The sequence below is a fragment of the Mesocricetus auratus genome, unplaced genomic scaffold (assembly GCF_017639785.1).
Source record: "Mesocricetus auratus isolate SY011 unplaced genomic scaffold, BCM_Maur_2.0 Super-Scaffold_100007, whole genome shotgun sequence".
In the NCBI taxonomy this organism is placed as follows: Eukaryota; Metazoa; Chordata; class Mammalia; order Rodentia; family Cricetidae; genus Mesocricetus; species Mesocricetus auratus.
The window spans coordinates 53,204,530-53,229,648 of NW_024429191.1; the positions used below are offsets into that span (position 1 = coordinate 53,204,530).

The following is a 25,119-nucleotide window of genomic DNA, read 5'->3' on the forward strand; positions in this document are numbered from 1 at the left end:
TTAAATTAAAAAACCCCATGTTTGAAACAATCAGAACTTTCACCAAAGTGTTTTTTGTTTACTAGCTTCAGTAAATCAAAGACTAGATACAGCAATTAAAGACAAGAATGCCTATAATCACTAGTATTTAAAACTGTCCTTAGCTGGACACTGGTGGTGCACTTTAATCCCAATACTTGGGAGGCAGAGGCAGGTAGATCTCTGTGAGTTTGAGGCCAGCCTGGTCTACAGAGCTAGTTCCAAGACAGCCTCCAAAACAATACAAAGAAACCCTGTCTCGAAGGGGGAAAAAAAACCCAGCCCCCCCCAAACCAAACAAACCAAAAACAACCACTCAAATAACAATGAAGATGTTGAAGATATGCGGATGTAGATCAGTGACAGAATTATGTGCTTAATATGTACAAATGCCCTGGGTTTGCCCCCCATCACTTTAAAGGGAGACAAACATCTGTAAATCTCAGTACTCAGGAGATTGAGGTAAGAGGCTCTCAAGTTCTAAGCTAGCCTGGGGCAGAAACAAGAGCGGTTTCTGAGCTACACAGTGAAAGCTTACCTTAAACAAAAAGACAAGGAAGCTGGAGGATGGTAAAGTTGGTAAAGTGCTTATAATGCTAATGCAAGTTTAAGGACCTGAGTTCAAACACAGTGTAAAAAGCTGGGTGTGGTCATGCATGCCTGAAATCCTAGATCTGAGGAGACAGAGACAGGAGTCTCAGGGACTTATGGTCAGTCAGTCAAGCTGAAGTGAGACCTAGATCCAGCTAAAGACCCTGTCTCACAAAATAAAATGGAGATGGCTCAGTAAGAACACCAAACTAGTTAAAATGGTGAGTGAGTATCACATACAGTAAAAGAGCCTACCTTAAATTAAGTAGTAGGATAGACAGTGATAGAGGGAAACACTTGATATCCTCTGTGAAGATGCATGCATGCAAAATACATACACGCTAAAAATTAAGAAGAAAAAAGGTGGAAAGTGATTAAGGAAGATACCCAACAACTCATGTTCTGGCTTCCACACACACAATAGGAAAAAAATAAAAATGGGAAAATGGGAGATGACTAGACAGATAGCTCCACAGTTTAGAGCACAGGCTCTTTTTGCAGAGGATCAGGTTAGATTCTCAGCACCTACATGGTGGCTCTCAACTCTTAAGTCTAGTCCCAAGAAAACCTGACAACCCTTCTAGTCCCCCTGCAGGCACCCTGCATGTACTCAGTGCATAGACACACGAGGGCAAAACACCCATACACATAAAAATAAAAAAATAGCATGGGGGGGTGGCTGGTTGTTGTTGTTGTTGCTGGTTTTTGTCTTGCTTCTGAGACAGGGTCTGGGAACTCACTCTATAGACCAGGCTGTCCTCAGACTCAGAGATCCACTTGCATCTGCCTCCTGAGTGTTGTTGGTGTTAAAGGCATGTACCACCAGCCTGGAAACTTTCTGAATTTTAATTCAGTTTCTTGAGCCTGTTAGGTTTCTTTTTTTGTTTTGTTTTTTTTGGGTTTTTTTTTTGGTTTTACGAGACAGGGTTTCTCTGTATTGTTTTGGAGGCTGTCGGTCCAGCCTGGCCTCGAACTCACAGAGATCCGCCTGCCTCTGCCTCCCGAGTGCTGGGATTAAAGGCGTGCGCCACCACCGCCTGGCCTGTTAGGTTTCTTTAGCAAGTGCCACCACACCTGGCTGATAGAAAGAACAGTTTCTATCCTGAATGAACTTAATAGGCTATCATCTACGATGTTTAAAAGCAACACACATTTTAAGACTCATCACTGGTCAAGTCATAACATAGCTGTTGTTCTAGGGTTGCCTGAGGAATGAATCACTTGCTCCTGTTCCTCTTTCACTCAGTTACCCTCATCTTTTAGTTGACCTCTAAACTCATACAGAAATTAAAACTTTCTCACTTTCTAGGTATTTGCTTTTCTACCTTTCTTTTTTTTTTCCTTGTAATATAATCTCTAGAATAGCATCAAGCAGTGCAGGAAAAAGAGTTATGGCACAATAAACAGACAGACTGAGTTCTAAAAGGTGTCAACAACTCTGTGAATGCATGTACATATGGAAAGCACAAACTACAAGAGATGTTCTTCTTCCTCAGGTTCAGTCCTTTGTTTTCCTTTTTGAAAAGGTCTCTCTCAATGGGTGAAACTCATCAAGTAGGCCAAACTGGTTAACTAGTAAGTTAAAAAAATTTACCTCACCAGCACGAGGATAATTTCAAGTCACCAGGCCTACTCATCAGTGTTGGGGGTTTTTTGTTCAGTTTTTTTTTTTTTGAGACAAGGTTTCTGTGTAGTTTTGTAGACTCTGACTCCTGAGTACCAAGTACTGGGACTAAAGGCATGTGCCAGCATCGCCAGGATCAGGTTTGTTTTTAAAAATTTGTTTTACGTATATGGGTTTTTGCCTGCATGTATGTTTATCCACCACATGTGTGCCTGGTGCCTAAAGGTCAAGGGGGCATCAAATTCCATGAAACAGGAATTGATAGTAATTGTGAGCTGCCCTGTTTATGTACTGGGAACTGAGTCTTCTAAAAGAGCTTCAGCTCCATTTTTTGTTTTGTTTCTTGAGACAAGTCTCATTGTGCAATCCTGGATGATCTTGAACTGACAATAATCTGCCTGCTGCCTCCAAACACCTGGCCAATTCTGTTTCTTTTTAAAAATCTGAATTCTGTCAGGTGTGGTGGCACACACCTTTTAAAGGCATGCACCACCATGACCAGCTCAACGTACGTGTGTGTGTGTGTGTGTGTGTGTGTGTGTGTGTGTGTGTGTGTGATAGAGGGAGGAGAGATACTGCTATTACATAATAGTATATAATGATTTTTTCTCAAATAATCATGCTATGATGACTTTTACTGAGTGAAATGTATCAACTGAAAAATTTCCAATGGTAAGAAGGACGTGGTGCACCCATTTAATCCCAGCACTTGGGAGGCAGAGAAAGGCAGATCTCAACCTGATCTACAGAGCAAGTTCCAGGACAGCCAAAGACAACTAAGGCTACAAAGAGAAATCCTGTTTCAAACAAACAAATAAATAAAATAAAGTAGAATTCAGGGACTGATGAAATGTCTCAATGGGTAAAAGTGCTTGCTACCGAGCCCTATAACCCAAGTTTTACCTCTGGGACCCCATATCCTACATGCTCTTCCTAAGTTGTCTTTGGAAATGTACATGTGTATATGTACAGACAATAAACACAACATAACTAAATGTTTTTTAAAAATAAAAAAATGAAATATGGGCTGACAAAATGGCTCAGTGAGCAAAGATTTTATGCCAAACCGGATGACCTTTATCCCTATATCCCACGTAGTAGGAGAGAAGAGATTCCCACAAGTTGTAACAGTTCTGTCTGTACTGGAACTCACTTTGTAGACCAGGCTGGCCTGGAATTCAAGCAATCCACTTGCCTTGAGTTTTGAGATTAAGCGTGTGCTCCACTATGCCCAGCTTAAAAAATGACTGCATGAACTATTTGCAATGCTCCACTAAAGTCCTTTTATAAACAGAAAAATGAAAATACCTCCAGAGATTGTATCAGAAACAACTGAAAAATAAAAGTCAACACAAACAAAACTTCTGACTCAGGATAAATTTAAAGTAAAACATTGTTTTGCTTTATTTTGGTTTGGTTGTTCAAGACAGAGTTGTTCTATGTAGCTTTGGAGCCTGTCCTGATACTCATTATGTAGACCAGGCTGGCCTTGAACTCACAAAGATCCTCCTCCGGCCTCTGCCTCTGCCTCCCAAGTGCTGGGACTAATGGCATGCACCACCACCACCACCACCACCGCCGCCTGCCTATCTTAGTTTTTAAGAACACCAACTTCCACATTGAGGAATCTCAGACCCTATTCTGACTCAATGGGCACAACACACACATAGTATTCAGATACACATGCAGGCAAAACAGTCATAAGTTTTATTTTATTTTTGGTTTTTAGAGACAGGGTTTCTCTGCATTGTTTTGGAGGCTCTCCTGGAACTCGTTCTGTAGACCAGGATGGCTTCGAACTCACAATGATCCGCCTGCCTATGCCTCCCGAGTGCTGGGATTAAAGGCACCACCAAGGCATGGCTTTTTTTTTTTTTTGGCACATTAAATTAAAAAAAAAAAAGCAAAATACACAAACCACAGGCACATGAAATATATTTAATAAAAGAAGAAATATAGAAATATATTTTTTGTTTGTTTGGTTTTTGAGATAGGGTGTCGCTGTAGCTTTGGAGCCCATCCTGGAAATCAGTCTGTAGACCAGGCTGGCTTCAAACTCACAGAGATCTGCCTCCCAAATACTGGCTCATATTTTTATAAAACAGTGAAAATCGTTTCCAGATGCACTGAAGATAGCATGGTAGAGAGGATTAAAAAGAGAAGAGGCATGTTTTAGTTGATTTGTTTTCTGAGAAAGGGTTTCACCATGTAGTTCTGACTAGACCTGGCATTCACCTGTTGTTTAAATGCTGGACTAAAGGTGTGTACCACATCTGACTGTTGCTTTCCAAAGTCTCCTGTGGCCCAGGTTGGCCTTGAACTTACTAAGTATCAAAGGATGACAGTGAACTTCCTAGTCCTTCTTCCTTTATGGCCATGTCAGATTTTATGTGATGCTTGGGATCAAATCTAGGGCGTTATGCAAAGTAAGCAAGCTCTCTACATACTGAGCATTTTTAAGTTTGTCTCAGCACTGGGAAGGCAGAAGCAGGCAAATCTCTTAAGTTTGAGGCCAACTTGGTCTACAGAATGAGTTCCAAAATAGCGAGAGTCAGTATTACTGTTGGATGTTTTAAAAAATTATTCTAAGGTGTGTTACTTTTGTTTATGCTGCAGTTGTTTAACTCTGTGAAACTGTGTTAGGTTGCCTGTCTAAAATACCTGATGGTCTAATAAAGAGCTGAACAGTCAATATTGAGGCAGGAGAAAGGATAGGCAGAACTGGCAGACAGAAGTATAAATAGGAGGATTGGGCCAGGCGGTGAAGGCACACGCCTTTAATCTCAGCACTCTGGAGGCAGAGGCAAGCAGATCTCTGTGAGTTTGAGGCCAGCCTGGTCTACAGAGTGAGTTCCAGGACAGACTCCAACGCTAAAGAAAAACCCTGTTTTAAAACACACACACACACACACACAAAATCGGGGCTGGAGAAATGGCTCAGCCATTAAGGGCTAGGCTCACAACCAAAAACAAAAAACAAAACAAACAAGACTTCCCAAGACTGCATGTGGGGCCCAAACGTTTGGCAAGATTTTCCACGTAAAAAAACTGACAAAAGCGAGGCTGGATAGATGGCTCAGAGGGTAAGGCTGCTCTTCCAGAGGTCCTTAGTTCAATTCCCAGCAACAACATGGTGGTTCTTCTGGTGTGTAGTTGTACATGAATATAGGTGTGTAGTTGTACATGAATATAGAACACTAGCATGTATAAAATAAATTAAGTTTTTTAAAAAAAATTAAAAACCTGACAACAGCTTTAAAAGGGATTCTAAACACAAAGACAGAATAGATGATAGGATATTTTTGTTAAATTTTTGCCAAATTTGGGCTGGAGACATGGCTCAGTTGTTAAGAACACTAGCTAGTCATCCAGCACTCAGGAGGCAGAGGTAGGCGGATCTCTGTGAGTTCGAGGCCAGGCTGGACCGACAGCCTCAAAAATAATACAGAGAGAGAAACCCTGTCTCATAAAACCAAAAAAAAAAAAAAAAAAAAAAAAAAAGAACACTGGCTAGTCTTCCAGAGGTCTTGAGTTCAATTCCCAGCAATCACATGATGGCACACAACCATCTGTAATGAGATCTGATGCCCTCTTCTGGCATGCAGGGTTACATGCAGACAGAAAACTATACATAATAAATAATTTTTAAAAAATTTTGCCAAATGTAAATGAACTAAATATTGTTAACTATACTTCTTGCTTGATAACTCTTTTGTTATATGTAAGTTTACTAGGTTGAAGTTAAAAACCTTCCTTTTTATTTAGACCGAAAAGAGGAAATGATGGGCGATTGGAGGATGTCCTTTTGTATGTTATGAATATGTTTCTCTTATCGAATGATGAATAAAGCTGTTTCCTCCAATGGACAGACAGGATTTAGCCAGGTAGGAAATCCAAACAGGGATAGAGAAAGGTAGTAAAGTCAGAGAAACACCACGTAGCTACCTAGCAATCAATAGACCCGGGCATCACTGGAAAGCCAAGACTACATGGAGTTACAAAAATTAACAGAAATAGGTTAATAATTAAGAGAGAGCTAGCCAGTAAGAAGCCTGAGCCATCGGGTAAACAATTTATAATTAATAAAAGCCTTTGTGTGTTTATTTGGAACTAAATGGCTTCAGGACCAATTGGGACAGAAAATTCCATCTACAACTGCATTTTAACACTTTCTCCCCAAGCCCATCTCCTTCCCTCGTTCTTTCTTTCCCTTTTGTGACAAGGTGTTAGCTAGCACAAGGCTGGTCTTGAACTTCCAAGTAGCAGAGGATGATTTTGCCACTATCCCATGTACCATCAATCATGCCTAGTTTATTGTCTAAGGGGTTTCTAAATAAAACAGAGAAACTTACAGTTCATCTCGTTGTCTCTGGGACAGCACCATTTTGGCTGTAATGTCAAGCTTATTTGATATAGTGGTATGTCCCTCCAGAAAAATGGAAAGTTTTGTGATCCCTGGATTTGAATTAAATATGCCACTTTGTGGCTTCCACACAGGAGAAAATGATTCTTTCTCAAGTGAATCCAATCAGCAACCAGGAAATAGTCAACAAGTAAGGTTCATTCCACCTAAAGAGAAAAAAAGAGAAAGAAAAAAAGAATTATTTTCCTCAATTAAAATTTGTATTATTTCTAAATTATTACAGAACATGATGTAATTATATTAATATGCATGTTAGATGAGGGAGGGAGGGAGGGAGGGAGGGAGGGAGGGAGGGAGGGAGGGAGGGAGGGAGGGAGGGAGGGAAGAACAGTAAATGCCAAAATAAATTCCGGTCTCAAAAAAACATAAACTTCTATATAGACCAGGCATCCTTCTGACTCCACAAGTGTTATAATTCAGACCCAGGTATGTACCCCCAAACCCTGGCAATCCTCCTGCCTCAGCTTCTAGTGCTAGGTTTATAGGTATGTACCACCACACCCAGCAACACAATATTGTTTTCAAATTTAACATAGTTACCTATTTAATTTCAATTATTAATATATAGCTACTCTAGAAATTTTATTATTATTTTAAGTCAGGAATTCACTATGTAGCCCAGACTGACCTCAAATTCAGCAATCCTCCTACAGAGGCTGGAGTATAAAACCAGCTCAGGTCTTTACAATTCAGCCTAGAGTCAAGAGAAATTACAGACATGTTTTGTTTTGTTTTGTTTTCAGAAAAATTACAGAACAGTGATTGAACCTAAAGGAAATACATATTAATGAGCTAGATAGCTTAGTGGTAAAGGCACTTTGCTGCCAAGCCTGACAACCTAAATCCCAGGAAGCCACATGGTGGAGAGAATCAATTCCTGCAAGTTTTTTTTTTAATCTCCAAGCCCTCAATCAATCAATGTAATCAAAAACTAAGATTAGACTTGAAGGTTTAACAGTTAAACTATTTACCTAGCTTGTACAAGGTTCTGGATTCAATAGCCAGAATGGGAGAGAGTGAGAAGAGGGGAGGAAGGGTATGTATGGCTCAAGTGACAGAGTATATGAGTAAGTATGGCATGTGAGCTGAGTGACAATGCGTATGGAGGAGCTATGTGTACAAGAGACAGTGTGTTTAGTACAGAGTGCATATATTTGAGTGACTGAGTATGGAGTGCCTATACATGTGAGTATAGAAGTATGAGATGTTTTAGAAGGGGGATTGACTGCAGTTGAGGCTGAGAAAAAGCAATTAAGGCAATAAAAGTAAAGGTATATCACAGAAGTCAAAGAAGTATTTTTGAGGAGAAGCAATTTATAGTATCCAAAGTTATCAAATATGAAAGGATAGGTTGGCTGCATTCAGTATTCAGTTCACTGATAACCTTGATCCGAATGGTTTTGGTGGAATACTAGAGAGAAAAATGGCTTAAACATGCCAGAAACAATACCAATTATTAAATAATTTTTTTTGAAACAGTAGGTATCATGTTACAGCCAAGGCTAGCCTGGAATTCAAAGCAATCCTACTGCCTCAACCTACCAGGCTACTAGATTACAGGAATGAATCACCATGCCTAGCTAGAAAACAATGTTTAAGCGGGCAAGGAGATGAGTAGAAATAATAACATAAAACTTTTACAGATAAATACAAGCATGTATTTTCCTCTGCCAGATGAGATGCTTAAATAATGACAAAAGAAAATATACAAGATGTACAATTATACCTATGTAAGTGTATTTTATATTAGTGTAGTGAAAGAATACTGAAATACTGTTGCCATAAAAACAATCTCATTAAGTGTCTCCAACTCCAATTATCAATTTGCAGTAAGAGGACAGAGGACACATGAGGACACAAGCAGCAAAACCTAACCTGTGAAAAGCCTTAGAAAAGGAACCTGTGGATTCAAAGACATGTAGCTGTGTATGGTGGCTCCAACCACCAATCACAGTATTCAAGAAGTTAAGACAAGAATATTACCACTAGCTCAAACCAAATCCTAGCTAAACTGCAAATTCAAGGTCTGTCTTGGGGGGCTCTCAGAGTCATTGAGATATCTCAAAAATAATAACTGGGTCATGTTGGGGCACAACTTTAATCCTAGCACCCCAGAAGGCAGAGACAGGCAGATCTCTGAGAGTTCGACTGGTCAGACTGGTCTACAAAGTGAGGTCCAGGACAGCCAGAACTGTTATACGGAAAAATCCTGTCTTGAAAAAACAAACAAACAAATAAACAAATAATATAGTAAGACAAATGACATTCACCAGCTGCAATTTGTAAGCTATGCTTAGATATAGATATAAAGAAACTATAAAGATATGAGCAGACATTTGGAGAAGTCTCAATACTGATTAAACAGCTGATTATTAAAAGAATGACAGGGCTGGAGAGATGGATCAGAGGTTAAGAGCATTGGGTGCTCTTCCAGAGGTCTTGAATTCAATTCCCAGCAACCACATGGTGGCTCACAATCATCTATAATGGGCTCTGATGCCCTCTTCTGGCATGCAGGCATAAGTGCAGACAGAATAGTGCATACGTAATAAATGAATCTTTCTTTATGGTCAGCTATTTTTCATATAAAGTCTTTAAAAAGTAGAAGTTGGGGCTGGAAATGTAGCTCAGTGGTAGATGACTTACTTATCACACACACATACATATTAAGTTCTTACTACCACAAATAAATACATCAGAAAGTGATAGAGAGAAGAGGAAAAAAGGAAATGAGATTTGGGTGCAATAAAAATGGTTTACCTTACAATGATCAAGCTTTAGAATATAGTTCCAAAACATAGAACACATTAATTTGTACTACCAATACATGTACAGGTGTATTCCTAAATCTCCCATTTTATCCAATTACCTTCACAGACTTGGGACAGATGTAGCACAGTTGGTAGAGTGCTTTCCTGGGGGCATGAAGCCCTGGGTTCCATCCCCAAAATTGTATAAAGTGATACACAAACCTGTAATTTCAGATTAGATGGGTAGGAACAAGAGGATGTTCAAGGCCATTTGTAGCTAACAGTTCAGGTCAAGGTCTATCTAAGACACATGAGAAACCTTTTCCAAACAAAATGCCAAAAAACCTGAAGAACGTATTTTAATTTTGTTTAAAATACAAACAAAAAAAGCTACGTATTATGCCAGGCGGTGGTGGCTCATGCCTTTAATCCCAGCACTCGGGAGGCAGAGGCAGGCGGATCTCTGTGAGTTCGAGGCCGGGCTGGACCAACAGCCTCCGAAACAATACAGAGAAACCCTGTCTCGTAAAACCAAAATTAAAAAAAAAAAAAAAGCTACGTATTATGCCATGAATCCACTATGTCATGAACCAAGACTTCAATTTGAGTTAAAGAAGTAAAAACTAGCCAGGCAATGGTAGCACATGCCTATAATCCCAGCACTCAGGCAGATCTCTTGAGTTCAAAACCAAACTTGTTCTATCTACCAAGCCAAGTTCCAGGACAACCAGAGATACACAGAGAAACCCTGTTTCGAAAAACCAAAACCATAACAAACACAACAAAACAACGTTTTACATTTTATAAAAGATTGCCATTAGTATGTATCAGATTGGAAAAATCCTACAGGAGAAAAAGATAAAAATCAGCAAGATGCCTCAAAGCTAAAACTTTGACTTTTTTTGAGACAGGGTTTCCCTGTGTAACCTTGGCTATTCTGAAAAACTCCCCTTGGACCATGATGGCCTCAAACTCACAAAGATCCACTTGCCTCCACGTCCCAAGTGCTGGTATTCAAGACATGTGTTACCACTGCTTGGCTCTAATTTTTTAATTTTAAAAGTTATTTTATGTATACAAATGCTCTATCTGCACATACACACATATCACTGCAATTCTCTAGCTAGAGAAGAAGGTTCTCAAAGTGATACTTCACAGCGACTGTTTTGGAAGTAACAAACCATACTTAAAGCAGAGAAGGGTCTGGTAGTAGGTGGTGACAGGCATTGAACTACACAAGCAATGGGGATGCTTTGAAAGAGCCCCACAGCCAAAGTGCAACTGGAGGAAGATGGCCTTTTGGTCTTGAAGATGGTACTCTTTTTCTCTGTGTTATGTTCGTAACACTTGTATACATGTGGAGGACAGAGGCTAATGTTGAGTGTCCACCCTATATTTTTAAGTAAAGTCTCTCATGAACCCCAGGGCTTACCAATGAGCTACACTGGTGGCCAGTGAGCTCCAGGAATGGACATGTCTCTCTGCCCTACCCCAAAAACTGGGTTTAGATGCCACCACACACATTTTTACGTGTGCTGGGGATCCAAACTTTATGCTTGTGCCACAACAAGCCCCAAAGATGGTTTCCTCAAGGGTATGAGGCAGATCCCATTTCTATTAGAGAGTGTAGTGACCAGTCCCCCATTTTAGCAGCCATTACAGGCTAGCATGTGGTTGCATGGCCTTACGCTCCTGTCAGAAGTTAGCTAGCGGGGCTATGCTTTACGGCTCTGGGTGTGCTTTACAGACAGTACACAACAGTCATGTGCAGAACACAGCAACCACCCTGGGACGGCCTATGGGCCATAACAACCAGTTGACCAATCAACACAGGGCAGGTCACCCAAACCTGTAAACGCACCAACCCTAAGACTGTTTCATACCCCTAGACACTCCCCTTACGCTACCCTTTAAGATCCCTGCCTCGAGGTTGCTTGGGTTCTTTCTCCAGCCATCTGCCATGATGGCGGGGTGAAGGGCCCAAGCTAATTGGGTTAGCTCGTTAAATATCTACAATAAAAAACTCTTTGCTTTTGCATCAAAATGGGCCTCTTGGTGAATTTGGGCACAACAATAACAAGTGCTCAGAAGTTATAAAAGCAGTTTTCTCAACTGATTTCTGATTTATTATTACCCACACTAATGTTTGTCTCCACTTGTTCAAATAACTTAGAAACAGGACTGGTAAAATGACTCTGCAAGTAAAGGTGATTACCATCGAGCCTCCTAATGATCCACACATCCTACAAGGTGGAAGCTGAAAGCCAACTCCTGAAAATTGTTCTCTGACCTCCATACATGAGTTATGGCATGCACACACATATAAAAAAAAAAAAAAGAAGAAAAAGAATAAAGAATTGCCGGGTGTTGGTGGCGTATGCCTTTAATTAATCCCAGCGCTCGGGAGGCAGAGGCAGCCAACCTGGTCTACAGAGCAAGTTCCAGGACAGCCTCCAAAGCAATACAGAGAAACCCTGTCTCAAAAACCAAAGAACAAAGAAAAAAAAAAAAAAAAAGAGGAACTGATTTACAATTCTTTGAGGCAGATTTGGAAGAGAAAAAAATTCAAGTGCAAATATTTGAGTAGTTAGGAAATACAGTATTACTAAAATTGTGAAAGATAGCAAACAGCTACAAAAAGCAGTTACCAATAGAAGTGATCTGTACTCTAAATTTCAGAGGCTCAGCAGTAACAAAATAAAGACATGTAGTTCTCGTAGTGTCAAAGAAAACAAAATTTACTTATAAATAAAGATGAACCATGCATTGGGAAGAGTCAAAGCTATATTTATTACAAGCATTAGTAAAAAAAAAAAAACCGTAACACTAAGCTAGGCACAGGAGAATACACCTGCAGTTCCCAGCACTTGAAGGCGGAGATAATTCATGGCCAATATGGGCTACACAGCAAAAGAAATCAACAAAACAAACAAAATTCCTCCCTACATTTATACTGAAAACTTGAATCCTGGTTTATAGAAACTGTACTCTATTGAAGCAATCTCTTTTCAGCAGTTTTTCTGAGTCTTTCTGCTAGTAACTACACTTGAATACTCTGGAAGCACATGCCCTGCATTAGGCAGGATTACACACATCTTAATCCCAGCACTAGAGAGGCAGAAGCAGGTGAATCTCTGCACTCTGCAAGTTCAAGGCGCTCTGTAAATTTAAAGTCAGCCTGCTCTAGCTGCAAGTTCCAGGTCAGTCAGGGAGAGATACAAAGTGAGGATATGTATATCGCCTTTAAATTCTTCTGCTTAAAACCTTTCTAGAGCTAGCAGTGATGTCACATGCCTTTGGTCCCAGCATTTAAGGCAGAGACAGTCAAATCTCTTGAGTTTGAGGCCAGCCTGGTCTACAGAGCTAGTTCCAGGACAGCCAGGGCTCCATTAAAAAAAAACAAACCCTGTCTCCAAAACCCAAACAAAAACAAAACACCTGTCTAGAACCTGAGCGTATAAAACTATAAATACCTGGCATTTTGCACAGGACTCCATGATTTACAAACAGTTTTGTGTCTTTTGTGGGTTTTTTCTTGATTTTTTTTTTTTTTTGGTTTTTCCAGACAGGGTTTTTCTGTATTATTTTGGACGCTGTCCTTGAACTCACTCTACAGACCAGGCTGGCCTCGAACTCACAGAGATCCGCCTGCCTCTGCCTCCTGAGTGCTGGAATTAAAGGTGTGCACCACCAACGCCCAGCTACAGTTTTGTGTCTTTTTAACCATTAAACTACAATGTGGGGCAGCCATTCAATAATCTGGACACAAGAAAAGGTATGAATCACAAATTAGTATCTACAGAGAACAATATAAGTGGTAAAACGAAGCAGGCAAAGTTGTAAATTTTCTTTGGTTTTACTATTATTGAGACAGAGTCTTATTGTACAGGCCCTGAACCTAGATATTCCTCCTTTCTTATCCTTAGTACTAAGATTAAAGGCATGCACCTCAAAGTCCAGCTCTGTTTACATGGTAATCATGTAAAGTTGCTTTGTCTATTTTTCCAGGATGATCTGATAAGAAATAATACAAAGTATGTAAATTTTTTTTCCGAGACAGGGTTTCTCTGTGGCTTTGGAGGCTGTACTGGAACTAGCTCTTGCAGACCAGGCTGATCTCGAACTCAGAGATCGCCTCTGCCTCCTGAGTGCTGGGATCAAAGGCGTGCGCCACCACTGCCCAGATGTAATTTTAAATATAGCTTAAAACCTTTTTAGCCACTCGGGAGGCAGAGGCAGGTGGATCTCTGTATGTTCGAGGCCGGGCTGGACCGATAGCCTCCAAAACAATACAGAGAAACCCTGTCTCGAAAAGCCAAAAAAAAAACAAAACAAAACAAAAAAAAAACCTTTTTAGCTATACAAGGCCAAGAGAAATATTATTTACAAACTTTATCTAACCTGAAGGTAACCAGCATATAATCTCTAATTAAGTAACTAGATAAACTCAGGTTGTTTTCATGGGCAAGGGAATGGGGGAGGAAAAAAAAGGAAAAATGGATGCCAACAATATTCATTATTCTCTTTACTAAATACAAATGACAAAAATTACTAAAGAAAATCATTAATATTTAAGGATGAATTGCATGCAAAACAAACTATCTCATCTGCAAATATTTTACCCATATTCACAATACTATAACAGTTAGAACAGTTTAACAGACTTATTTCTGAAGTCTACTTAGAAAATACTTTACTACATAAAAATACCAAGTTGGAAAACATACGGTATAACATTCACATAAAGTCTAAAAATCTCTAAAGTCTCACTCACATTGCTTACCGATATGCACAGAGTATACAAGTATGTAAAAACCTAGGACCAAGGCCAGTGAGACACTTATTATCACTAATCTTGAAAATCTGAGCGCTATCTAATCCCAGAACTCACAGGATGGAAGGAAGAAAAAACTCTGACTGCACACGAGGTTTTGTTTTTTAAAGGCATAGGGTAGTAACACATGCTTTTAGTCCCAGCACTCAGGAGGCAGAGGCCAGCCTGGTGAACATACAGAGTTCCAACCCAGCCAGGGCTACATAAGTGAGATCCTGTCTCAAACAAACAAAAAAGGAATAGATACTAACAGAAGAAATGCCACTGGGAAGAGGTACAAAAGGAATATAAATTATAACTGCCTTTAAAAAGGAAAAAGACATGATTTATCTTTGTATCATCCTTGGCTGTCCTTGGAGATCCGCCTGCCTCTGCCTCACTAGTGCTGGAATTAAAAGCGTCCACTGCCACCCCACTCCCACTTAAATAAAAAGCTTTGAGAGTAATTACATGGACATTTTGTTTTATTACTATATATTTCTGTATATTTACCAATAAAGAGATGAGGCAGAGGTTAAGAGTTCTACCAGAGAATCCAAAGTTGGTTCCCAGCATGCACATTGTATGGCTCACAGAGGATTGGCCTGTGTGGCACTAGCATTCACATGTACAAACCCAAACACAGACACTTAATGTAAAAATAAAATTTAGTTGGGTGTGGTACCACACACTTTTAATCCCAGAACTCAGGAAGCAGAAGCAGGCAGATGTCTAAATCCGATGCCAGCCTAGTCTACTGATCTACATAGTGAGTTCCAGGACAACCAGGGCTATGTACAGAGACCCTTCCAAGTGGAAATTTTAAGAATATTTTTGGCTGTGCATAGGTTCTGTTATAGGCAGATTAAGTTAATCCTATGAGGGAGGGGGGTTTAAGACAGGGTGCCACCACTGCCCAACAGGCACCATTTCTGACCAGTTCTGATGTCTTGCTGCATAGAATTTTGGAGTCAAGCAGTCATGGTCTAAATATCATTTTGGGGACTAACGGTATAGTTCAGTGGTAGAACATGTGCCTCATGTGAAGCTCTAATTTCTCATCACTGGAAGAAAAAGAGATCATCTTAGTCATTCACAAACTGACCCTGAACAAATTGCCAAAATTCCTAAAGCCTATTTCTTTAAGGTTAGTAATAACCAAACAACTCAAACACTCACAATAAGGTTAAAAGAAAAGAATGATATAAAGGGGTATCTAACCTCAGAGTCCCTCATATGGCTTAGAAACAGTGAAATGGTTCAATGACAGCAATTTCATTTTTACCTACAAACGCAAAATAAGAGACACTGCCCAAACACAGAGAAAGAAACTCAGTTTTAACATCAGAAAATGGTAGAAAGTACAGGTAAGCAGGGTGTTCGGTGGTGCACACCTTTAATCCCAGCACTCGGGAGGCAGAGGTGATCTCTGAGAGTTCGAGACCAGTCTGGTCTACAAGAGTTAGTTCCAGGACAGCCTCCAAAGCCACAGAGAAGCCCTGTCTCCAAAAACAAACAAACAAAAAAAAACAAAAAAAAAAAAAAAGAGAGAGAGAGATGACAGATGATACAACAACATAATCCCAGCCCAGCCCTCAGGAAAGGGGTTGAGAATTTGAGATCAATCAGGCCTGCCATGCCTTAAGAAAAACTAAAATAAAAATAATTTTTTTTAAAAGGAGGAGGCTGGAGAGATAATGGTTAAGAGCACTGGCTGGTCTTCCAGAGGACCTGGCCAATTCCCACACACAACTTCTTTAACTCTAGTTCCAAGAAATCCAAAACCCTCTTCTGGTCTCCTCCAGTATTAGGCACAAACTTGGTACACAGACATAAATGAAAGCAAAACATTCACATACATAAAATAAAAATTTATCATTTTTTTTCTTTTTTCTTTTTGGTTTTTCGAGACAGGGTTTCTCTGCGGCTTTGGAGGCTGTCCTGGAACTCACTTTGTAGACCAGGCTGGCCTCGAACTCAGAGATCCACCTGCCTCTGCCTCCCGAGTGCTGGGATTAAAGGTGTGCGCCACCGCCGCCCGGCTAATTTTATTTGTTTTGTTTTAAAGCAGCTTCATTTACTACCCAATTTCTTCATTTATTACCCAATTCATTTACTACACAATTGCTCTTCTGTAAATTGTTTCTCAACTACAATTCCTCACTCAAGTTACAATCTATACATTTTTCTCTTCCTGCTGCTCTAAGCATTCATAATTCTACTTTTCCCAATCCTTTCTCCACTTCAAGGTCACTACTATATTTCAAGCAGTAATCATTCTTTCCTGAAAAACTGTGACCTCCACACAGCAAACAATCATCTTTGTTGCCACATAAACTATACAATACACAACTGATCAGAATGTTAGCCTTTGCTTGAACTTGTTTAATGACTTCCAAATTGCCTGCTAGCTATACAGACATATAAATTATATCTACTTGGCTCATATAATTTTCCAGTCAATCCCACAATCTCCTCTCCCAAACTTTACCAACATACATCTAAGGAGTTTACATGCTGTGTACCAATATGTTGCTGTTTCCACTAACATAATCTTTTCCAGTGTCTGCTCCAATTACTTATTCTTTTGTTGTTTACTTTTGTTTTTCAGGCAGGGTTTCTCTGTGTAGCTTTGGCTGTCCTAGAAGTGGATTTGTAGCCGGGCGATGGTGGCGCACGCCTTTAATCCCAGCACTCTCGAGGCAGAGGCAGGTGGATCTTTGTGAGTTCGAGGCTGGGCTGGTCCGACAGCCTCCAAAACAATACAGAGAAACCCTGTCTGATAAAACCAAAAAAGAAAGAAAGAAAAAGAAAAAAAGTGGATTTGTAGACCAGGCTGGCTTCGAACTCAGAGATCCTCCTGTCGTCTCTGCCTCCTGAGTACTGGGATTAAAGTCGAGTGCCAAATTAAGGGAGTCAGTTTAGCCTGGTGACACCTAGTCTACCACCTCATTGACTCAAGATACTGAGGCAGGAAAATCCTACATTGAAAGCCAACTTTGGCTATACAGTGAATTCAAGGCCAGTTTGAGTAGTGAGAGTCTATCTAGAAACAAAAAGAGGACTGGAGGCCAAGGAAGCTCTCAAAGGATAAAGCACTTGTCACCAAGTCTTGAATCCACAGGGTAGGAGAGAACAGTCTCCTATAAGCAGTTTCCTGACCTCCACATGCACACCATGATACTTGTGCATATACACAAAATAAACAAACAAGTAGGTGAATAAATGTAAAAACAGGGTTGGAGCTATGTCTAGCTCATCAGTGGCTCACTCACCTAATATGTGTAAGATCCTAGGTTCAATTCCCCTAGTTTGGAGGTGGGGATCAAGAAATTCCAAATTATCAGCCTCATTTTCACCCTTTTTTTTTTGTTTTGTTTTGTTTTGAGATAGGGTCTTGCCAGGTATTCCAATCTAGTGTTGCCATTCCTATGACTGGTATCATCATATTCTTGATAAAATAAAAACAAGAAAAAATGTATAACTAGAAGATATCCTTTAAGGGCTTGGCAGAGGATGGGTGGGTGACCCAATAATACACAGCTTGCTTAGTCTGTGAGAGACACTAAGTTGAATGACCAACACTGGGAAGAAGGGGGGAAAAGGCAAAAGGATCAGAAGTTCAAAGGCATCCTCCACTAGTTCCAGGTCAGTCTGGGCTACATGAGACCCTGTATTTTAATTTAATTTAAAATTACCAGACAGGGTAGTACTTGAGCCCACAACCCCAGCAACAGGAGACTGAGGCAGGGTTTCAAGAACTAGATGTAGGCCAGGCATGGTGACATGCACCTTGAGTACCAGTGCTTGGAAGGCAAAAGCAAGTGGGTATCTATGAGTTCACAGCCCACTCCTTCCTACATGGGGGGGGGGGAGACTGAGGAAGACTGACCTTATGTATAAAATATTAGGCATGGTGACACACATCAATAATCCTAGCACTCAAGAGACAGAGGAAGACCAATCTCAAAGAGTTCAAGACCAGCTAGGAACACACAGTAAAGCCCTACTTTAACAGTAAATTAAGTTAAAGAGAATTTTTAAAAAATAACTAGGCTAGAAGAGATACTGCTCAGTAACAGAACATTTTGCCTAGGATCCTATGCCCAAGGCTCCAGAATCAATTCCCAACGTTAAAAACAAAACACACACACACACCATAGCCACCTGTTGTAAATTCCACCTATTCACAATGTACATATCATAAACTTTGTTTTATTATTGTATGCCTGCCTAAAAAATGATATATGCATGTGGGCCCAGATGCCTTGGTGCAGCTGCAAAGATCAGAGAAAACAACTGTATGAAATGGTTCTATCATTGCATGTGGGTTCTGGGGATCCAATTCAGGTCATTAGGCTTGCACAGTAAATGCCTTTAGTTGAGCCACTGTGCTGGCTTCAAACATAAAGCTTTTTATAATGCTTTCAAAAGTTAAAATTATTTGGCCTGGGAAGTGCACCTCAGTGATAAAAGCACATGCTTAGACTTCATAATGTCCTGGGTTTTTGTTTTGGGTTTTTTGAGACAGGGCTTCGCTGTGTAGCCCTGGCTGTTCTAGACTAGGCTAGTCTCTAAATAAAATGAGACCCACCTGCTTCTGCCTCCCAAATGAATGCCTGAATTAAAGGCATGCACCACCACACCCTGCAACAGAGATTTCTATTAGAAGCAAGTAAAAATTCTGTCCAGGTGTAGTTTAGTAGTGGAGAACATCCAACAGGAGAGTCTTGAGTTCCAGCCACTTTTAGGACCATAAATCAGATACAGCCATACAACCAGCTTCATTTAAAGTCAGCTAACTTTATAAAATAAAAACAAAAAGGTGGGGGAAACTGTATCACAACTTCAGAACTGAACATTCAATTTGTATATTTTTGCTTTGCACTTGTTTTTATTTTAATTTTAGTCGTTTTTTTGGGGGGAGGGGGGTTTATTTGTTTGAAGCAGGGGGGTCTCATTATGTGTCCTTGGCAAGCCTGATGGTCACTATGAAGAGCAGGCTGGCCTTGACCTCACAAAGAAGCACCTGCCTCTATGCCTCCATGGTGCAGGGATGGACTTACGATAGCGGCTCAGAAGCTGAAGGTGCTTGCCACCAAGCCTGTCAACCTGATTTTGATCCTTGGGGCTCACAGTGGAAGGACAGAATCCTACTCTTGAAAGCTTTGTATATAATCCAAGACAGTAACATTTACTTTCCTTTTTTATTATTATGTACATGTGCTAAACAGAGGATAAATTATGGGAGATGGTTCTGTTTACCATGTGGGTACTGAGGATCAAACTCATGTTGTCAAGTTTAGCAGCCAAACCATCTCACCAGCCCTACTTTCCCATCCCCATCCCCCCTTGGTTTTCCAAGTCAGGGTTTCTCTGTAGTCTTGCTGTCTTGGAACTTGGTTGTTAAATAGGCTGGCCTGGAACTCAAGAGATCAGCCTGTTTGTCCCCCAAGTGCTGGAATTAAAGGCATGCGCCAGTTCCTTTTCTTAAATACAACATGGATGTTCTGAACTAGAAAACCTACAATTATGAGATATTGACTCTTCATTCCCAGAAACAGTTTTCATGCTAGAGATATTTTATCCAGAAAGTTATGTAAATAACATAACTTAAAAATATATACCAAATACTACAGAAAGCGGTATGGTAGCACACACTTGTTTTACAACACTTAGAAGGCTTCTAAGGCAGAAAGAGGTAGTTAAAGGCCCAATTAGGATACATAAGGAGTAAATATCAAGCCAGTTAAGGCTACATAGTGTCCTGTAACCCCAGTACTTGCAGAGTTGGAAGATAACCACCAAGGAGCTCAAGGTCAGGATTACAGCAAATTCAAGCCTACTCTGGGCTACAGTAAGACCCCATCTTAAAAGATGGCAAGATAGCTCAGTGGTAAAGATGCTTGCTACCAAATCTAACTTGAGTTCAATCCACAGGACCGTAAGGTAAGCTGGTGCACACAAGCACTCATGAAATGAATGAGTGAAAAAAAAGAAATTCATCCCAACTTCAAGTTTTTATAAATATAGGATTGTAAATAATTTTTAAAACTGATTTCTTCAAACTAAGCAAGATTCTGACACATACCAGAAACATAAGCACACACACATACTCTCCAACAAATTCTCAGTAACCTCCTGGGAAGAGGTGGAGTGTAGATTCACCATTAACTAGAAATGGTAGGAATAGGGACATATAAATATGTATATGTATATATATATATATAGACACAATATAGTGAAACACTAATCCCAATGCACTCAACCATCACCATAATAGCCTTTCTACTTTCTAACTACATTAAACAAAATTGTAGAAATATATCCTAAATTACAAACATAGGGTTCATCAAAATTATATTTGCCAAATTCAAAATTCTTTAAGGAACACAAGACACTAAAGTGAACTACGCTTTTCTCACACAAGAAGTCCTATGAAAGCAGCAACACAAGAGAAAAGGTTTATTTAAAGAGCTCTTGACAAAAAAACCCACTATTTTCTCATCTTTGATGTTCATTAAGAAAAAAATTAAAAGCAAGTATCTTTAACTAGATTTTTTTTGCAATATTCCATGCTTTTTGTTGCCAAATATTCTTGGCAGTAGTTAACACTCATTTGGCTGAAATAATTAAAAAACATTAACCAGAGCATATGTGTACATGTCTTTTATACACACTCACAGGTGAACAATAAGTACTTGTATTAGAGCAGGGATGCTTTTATTCCAATTATTCAATGCCCTTCTTGAAGGAAAAAAAAGGTGGAAAACCTGAGACTTTTAAGATCTACAACAGAGAAACGCCTTTGTTGTAGCTACTATTATTATCAAATAACCTTACAAATCCTAAGGATGAAGAAAATGCGATGAAAGGGCCATCAGAGCATTTCACAGCTTCTGCTGTCGATCCCTTACTCCACCCAGTCCTCCCGGCTCAATGGCTGTTCAAAGCATCCACAAATATTAACCCATTTTTAAAGAGGTGGGAGGATGTACCAAAACAGGGTGTGCTCCATCAAAACCAACATATGTAGAAATATTCTGTGAGAAGCTGGGTTCCTTTCTCTGATTTAAAATTATATACATATACACCAGCTTTAAATTTATTGCAGGAAATCCTTCCCTCTGAAACCAAACAATGATCTTTTAAATAGACCAAGAAAGAATAAATTACCCTAAATACATATTCTGCTTTAATAAAAACCGCAATTTGTAACTGCCAATTATGTTGCAGAACTATGTCCTGAAAGACATCCATTAGAAATCAAAGCTAGTTAAAACCAAACCAATTTTTAAAGTTAAAGCTTTTAATGTATATTCAACGTATTACTGGCGTACCCAACTAAAAATATTCCTGATTATGGGATTGAATCCTGCAGCAATCAAGTCTTACTGCAAGGGGGGAGATACTAAGCAAACACTGCTGTGGCAAAATGAAGAGGGAAGACAGTATTATAGGTATGAAGGCCCAAACAAGGTCTCGCCAAGATCCCACCCCCAGAAAAGAAATTCACACAAACAACCCGCCCACAACAAAAAGAGAATTGCTAAAATGACCCTTCTGTTGCTGGATCTTTTAAAGGTTGTGAATCTTAAGGAGTATGTGCTTGAAGCTAAAGGCCAGAAAAACAGTAATATTTTTATTTTCTCGCAATTGCCTCCTAAGAAAAGGGGGAGGGGAGTTCCTTGGCATGACATCGCCCATTGAAAATGAGACCACAAATCTGGTACTCCTCTTCAAGCACAATTTCTTAACCAAAGGACTGATAGGAATTAGATCCAATCCCAACTTCAACGAAAAATTTCCTGCCCTCCTCCCAAGGAGTTTCTTGCTAAGTCACTGAAAAAAAAAAAAAAAGCAGAATAACAAATAAAGCCAGGCACCTTGCTTTCTCTCATCAAGACATTGAAAATCTCTCCTCCTGGCTGTGTTTGTAGAGGTAGCAAAAATAAGCCCACGATCTCAAAAACATTTTCTCACCTAGAAGGCTAGAGAGGGTAAATAAATAGTCACAGCGTTTCCTAATGGAGTGGAGATGGGATGAAGGGAATGGCAGAGTGCCTCGGAGCTCAGTGTTAGTTAGCAACGTCAAAAGGCAACTCCCGTGCAAGGAGCTAGTGGCAAAAAGGAAAATCCTGCCCGATTTGGACGGTGGGTGCTGCAGATCTTTTACAGAGGGCAGAGGCTGAACCACCACCGCACCGGGGGTCCAAGGGCCCAGGAAATGAGCCATCCTCCTCAGGTCGACCCCCAACCTAAGCACAGGTGGGGAACCGGCCCCCAGGAAGGCCTGGTGGCTGCAGGGGCCCCGGCGGAGAGCCGCCAGATCGCGGAGGGGTGGGGACTGCGGGGCTCGCTTCCGCGGCCCAGGAGGGCTGGGCCCTTTCCCCAAGATCAGAGAGCGACCTGCTCCCCACGCCCTTCCCACCCAAGAATACTTTTCTTGCTAAGTCACGGCGGCAGGAGGGCGATGCTGCCCGAGAGGCCTCGGGTGAAGCTGCGCCGGCCCGGGTAGCCCGCAGCCCAGGCCCGAGGACCAGAGCCAGGGCAGCGCCCTCCCCAGCCAGGCCCCCCTCCTCGGTGCCTCTCACTCAACGGCCGTCGCGGCCGCCATTTTGAGAGCGAGGAGAGGAGAAGAAGAAGGAGGAGGCAGCGGCGGCAGGGGGAGGGGAGAATGGGAGGGAGGGGACCGGCGCAGCCACATCGTCAGGCGGCCGGCCCGGCCCGCAGCCGCCCGAGCGCGGTGGAGGAGACAGAGGGGAGGGCGCAGAGCGTCGCCGCCTTACCGGAGCGCTGCACCGCCGCCTCCGCAGGGCCTCTTCCGTCCTTCACTCCCATCCACCGGCGGGAGAGGGGGAGGGAGAGGGAAGGGAGGAAGGAGGGAGGGAGGGAGGGAGGGGGAGGATGGCGCGCTGGGCCCGGTCCCGGGGAGGGGGAGGGGAGGGCCGCGGGTGGGCTCCTCAGCCGTTCCGGGGCTCGAGCCCTAGCCCGGCGCTCGCGCGTCCTCTCGCTCGCGCCCGAGCACTCCCCTCCGGCTCCTCCTCGCTCCCTGGACCCTCGGGTCGCTGCTCGTTCGCTCCCTCACTCGCTATCTCCGCCGCCGGACTCCGCCGCCGCCCCGCCGCTCCAGCTCCGTCTGTCACAGGAGCTGCCCCAACGCCCTGACGTCACCGCGCTGCCGCCGCCCCAGACCCGCCAGGAAGAGGGAGGGGAGCGGAGGTGCTGAGGCGCATGCGAGGGCTGGGCCGCGCGCTCTTCCGCAGGGTGGCCTGGATTCTGTACCCCGGCCCGTGGCCGGGCTTGCCCCGCGGACGCGGGTTTTCTCACTCCCTGCCCTCCGTACCCTTGGGGAGAACCCCTTTTGCCCTAGACTCTTGTCTGACTGTTGGGTCCCAACACCAGCTCTGGCTCTGTTTTGGCCCTCGCTCCTCGGTCCAGGCAGACAGCGGGTCCCTGCTGCACAAGCGTCCCTGCCCTGGCTGGATCGAGCCAGGCCAGGCTGTTCCCTTTCTGCCTGTATCCTGTGGGATTATTCTCCATCCCCACCCAAAACAACGGTAGTAAATTGGTGGGCTTGGACTGAAGAGCTGTTGAGGTTAAAAGACAGATGAACTGCCATGTCTTCCTTTCTGTTATAGATTTTTAATTGGAAGGAATCGCCCGTAGATGTGATTCAGCTATTCTTTTCCTTAGTCACACGAACACATCAGAGATTCTGGAAACTGACGTCCACAGAAAGATCTGGAACATTATCCCTACAAGGCACGTCTGTATTTTATTAAATTATGAATTGAAATATTGATGACAAGTCTGGGAGGTTTTTGTCAGTTTATTTCACAAAGAAACACTTGATTTTTAAATGGGTAGGTTTGGGGCTCCGAATAATTAAATATAGAATATTATCTTTATAAGAAGTATTGAATGAAATTACTTCATTAGTCACTTGTGTTTTCTCCCAAAATACAAACTCAGGCTTAACTGATTTTATTACTTTCTTTTATGAAGGTAGATATTGTACCTTGCAGCATATGAAGCTACAGAGTTAGCATCCTGATGTCACCGCTGGCCAGGAGTATGACCTTGACTAAATGACCATATCTCTTTTTGGCCTCAGTATCAGTATAAAATAAACCTAGTAGCCAAACAGAAGTGGCTCATTGCCCAAGCTACTTGGGGCAGGAGAATCAGAAGTTCTCTGCCAGCCTCGGATACATCAGTTTTTAAAATTATGATAATAGTACTAAACGGTCTGGTGGCTCACATCTGTAATCCTAACAGTGAGAAGACAGAAGCAGGAGGATTGCCACAAATTTGAGGCCAGCACGGTGCACATAGTAAGAACCTATCTTAAAATAATTAATAAGCCGGGCGGTGGTGGCACACGCCTTTACTCCCTGCACTCAGGAGGCAGAGGCAGGCGGATCTCTGTGAGTTCGAGGCCAGGCTGGTCCGACAGCCTCCAAAACAATACAGAGAAACCCTGTCTCGTAAGACCAAAATAATAATAATAATAATTAATAAGCCTGACACAGTAATGCCCACCTTTAACATCAGAACTCTGGAGGCAGAGGCAGGTGGGTCTCTTCAGTTCAAGACAACCTGATCTATAAAGTGAATTACAAGCCAACAGAGCTTCATAGAGAAACCCTGACTCAAAAAATGAATAAGGGGCTGGAGAGATGGCTTAGAGGTTAAGAGCACTGGCTGTTTTTCCAGAGGTCCTGAGTTCAATTCCCAGCAATCACATGGTGGCTCACAACCATCTACAATTAAATCATGTGCCCTCTTTTGGCATGTAGGCAGAACACTGTATATGTAATAAATAAACTTAAAAATAAATAAATAATAAGCAAGAGAAACTTGGATTGTGACATAGGTCTGTAATCCCAGCCTTGGA

General features: G+C 41.6%; 2 protein-coding genes across 4 annotated transcripts in view; one reads left to right on the top strand and one right to left on the bottom strand.

The window, feature by feature from the left end:
* Pafah1b1 (platelet activating factor acetylhydrolase 1b regulatory subunit 1) overlaps positions 1-23,211 on the bottom strand; it is a 44,716-nt gene extending 21,505 nt beyond the window's left edge. Inside the window, exons 1-3 of one of the 3 annotated variants that reach the window (XM_040749130.1) lie at positions 23,009-23,211; positions 7,285-7,350; positions 6,586-6,802 (exon numbers count right to left, since the gene is read on the bottom strand). In XM_040749130.1, coding sequence (XP_040605064.1) covers positions 6,586-6,617 — 32 coding nt within the window. In that variant the 5' untranslated portion in view covers positions 6,618-6,802; positions 7,285-7,350; positions 23,009-23,211. Of the gene's footprint in view, positions 1-6,585; positions 6,803-7,284; positions 7,351-22,105; positions 22,211-23,008 lie in introns of those variants that run through there. The other 2 variants (XM_040749132.1, XM_040749131.1) reach the window with 2 other exon arrangements.
* Positions 22,247-24,022, top strand: LOC121141207. Its single transcript, XM_040748051.1, has 4 exons — positions 22,247-22,373; positions 22,483-22,733; positions 23,210-23,779; positions 23,861-24,022. The coding sequence occupies exons 1-4, from the start codon at positions 22,247-22,249 to the stop codon at positions 24,002-24,004; spliced, it is 1,092 nt and encodes a 363-aa protein (XP_040603985.1). The 3' UTR covers positions 24,005-24,022.
* The last annotated feature ends 1,097 nt before the right edge of the window (positions 24,023-25,119 follow it).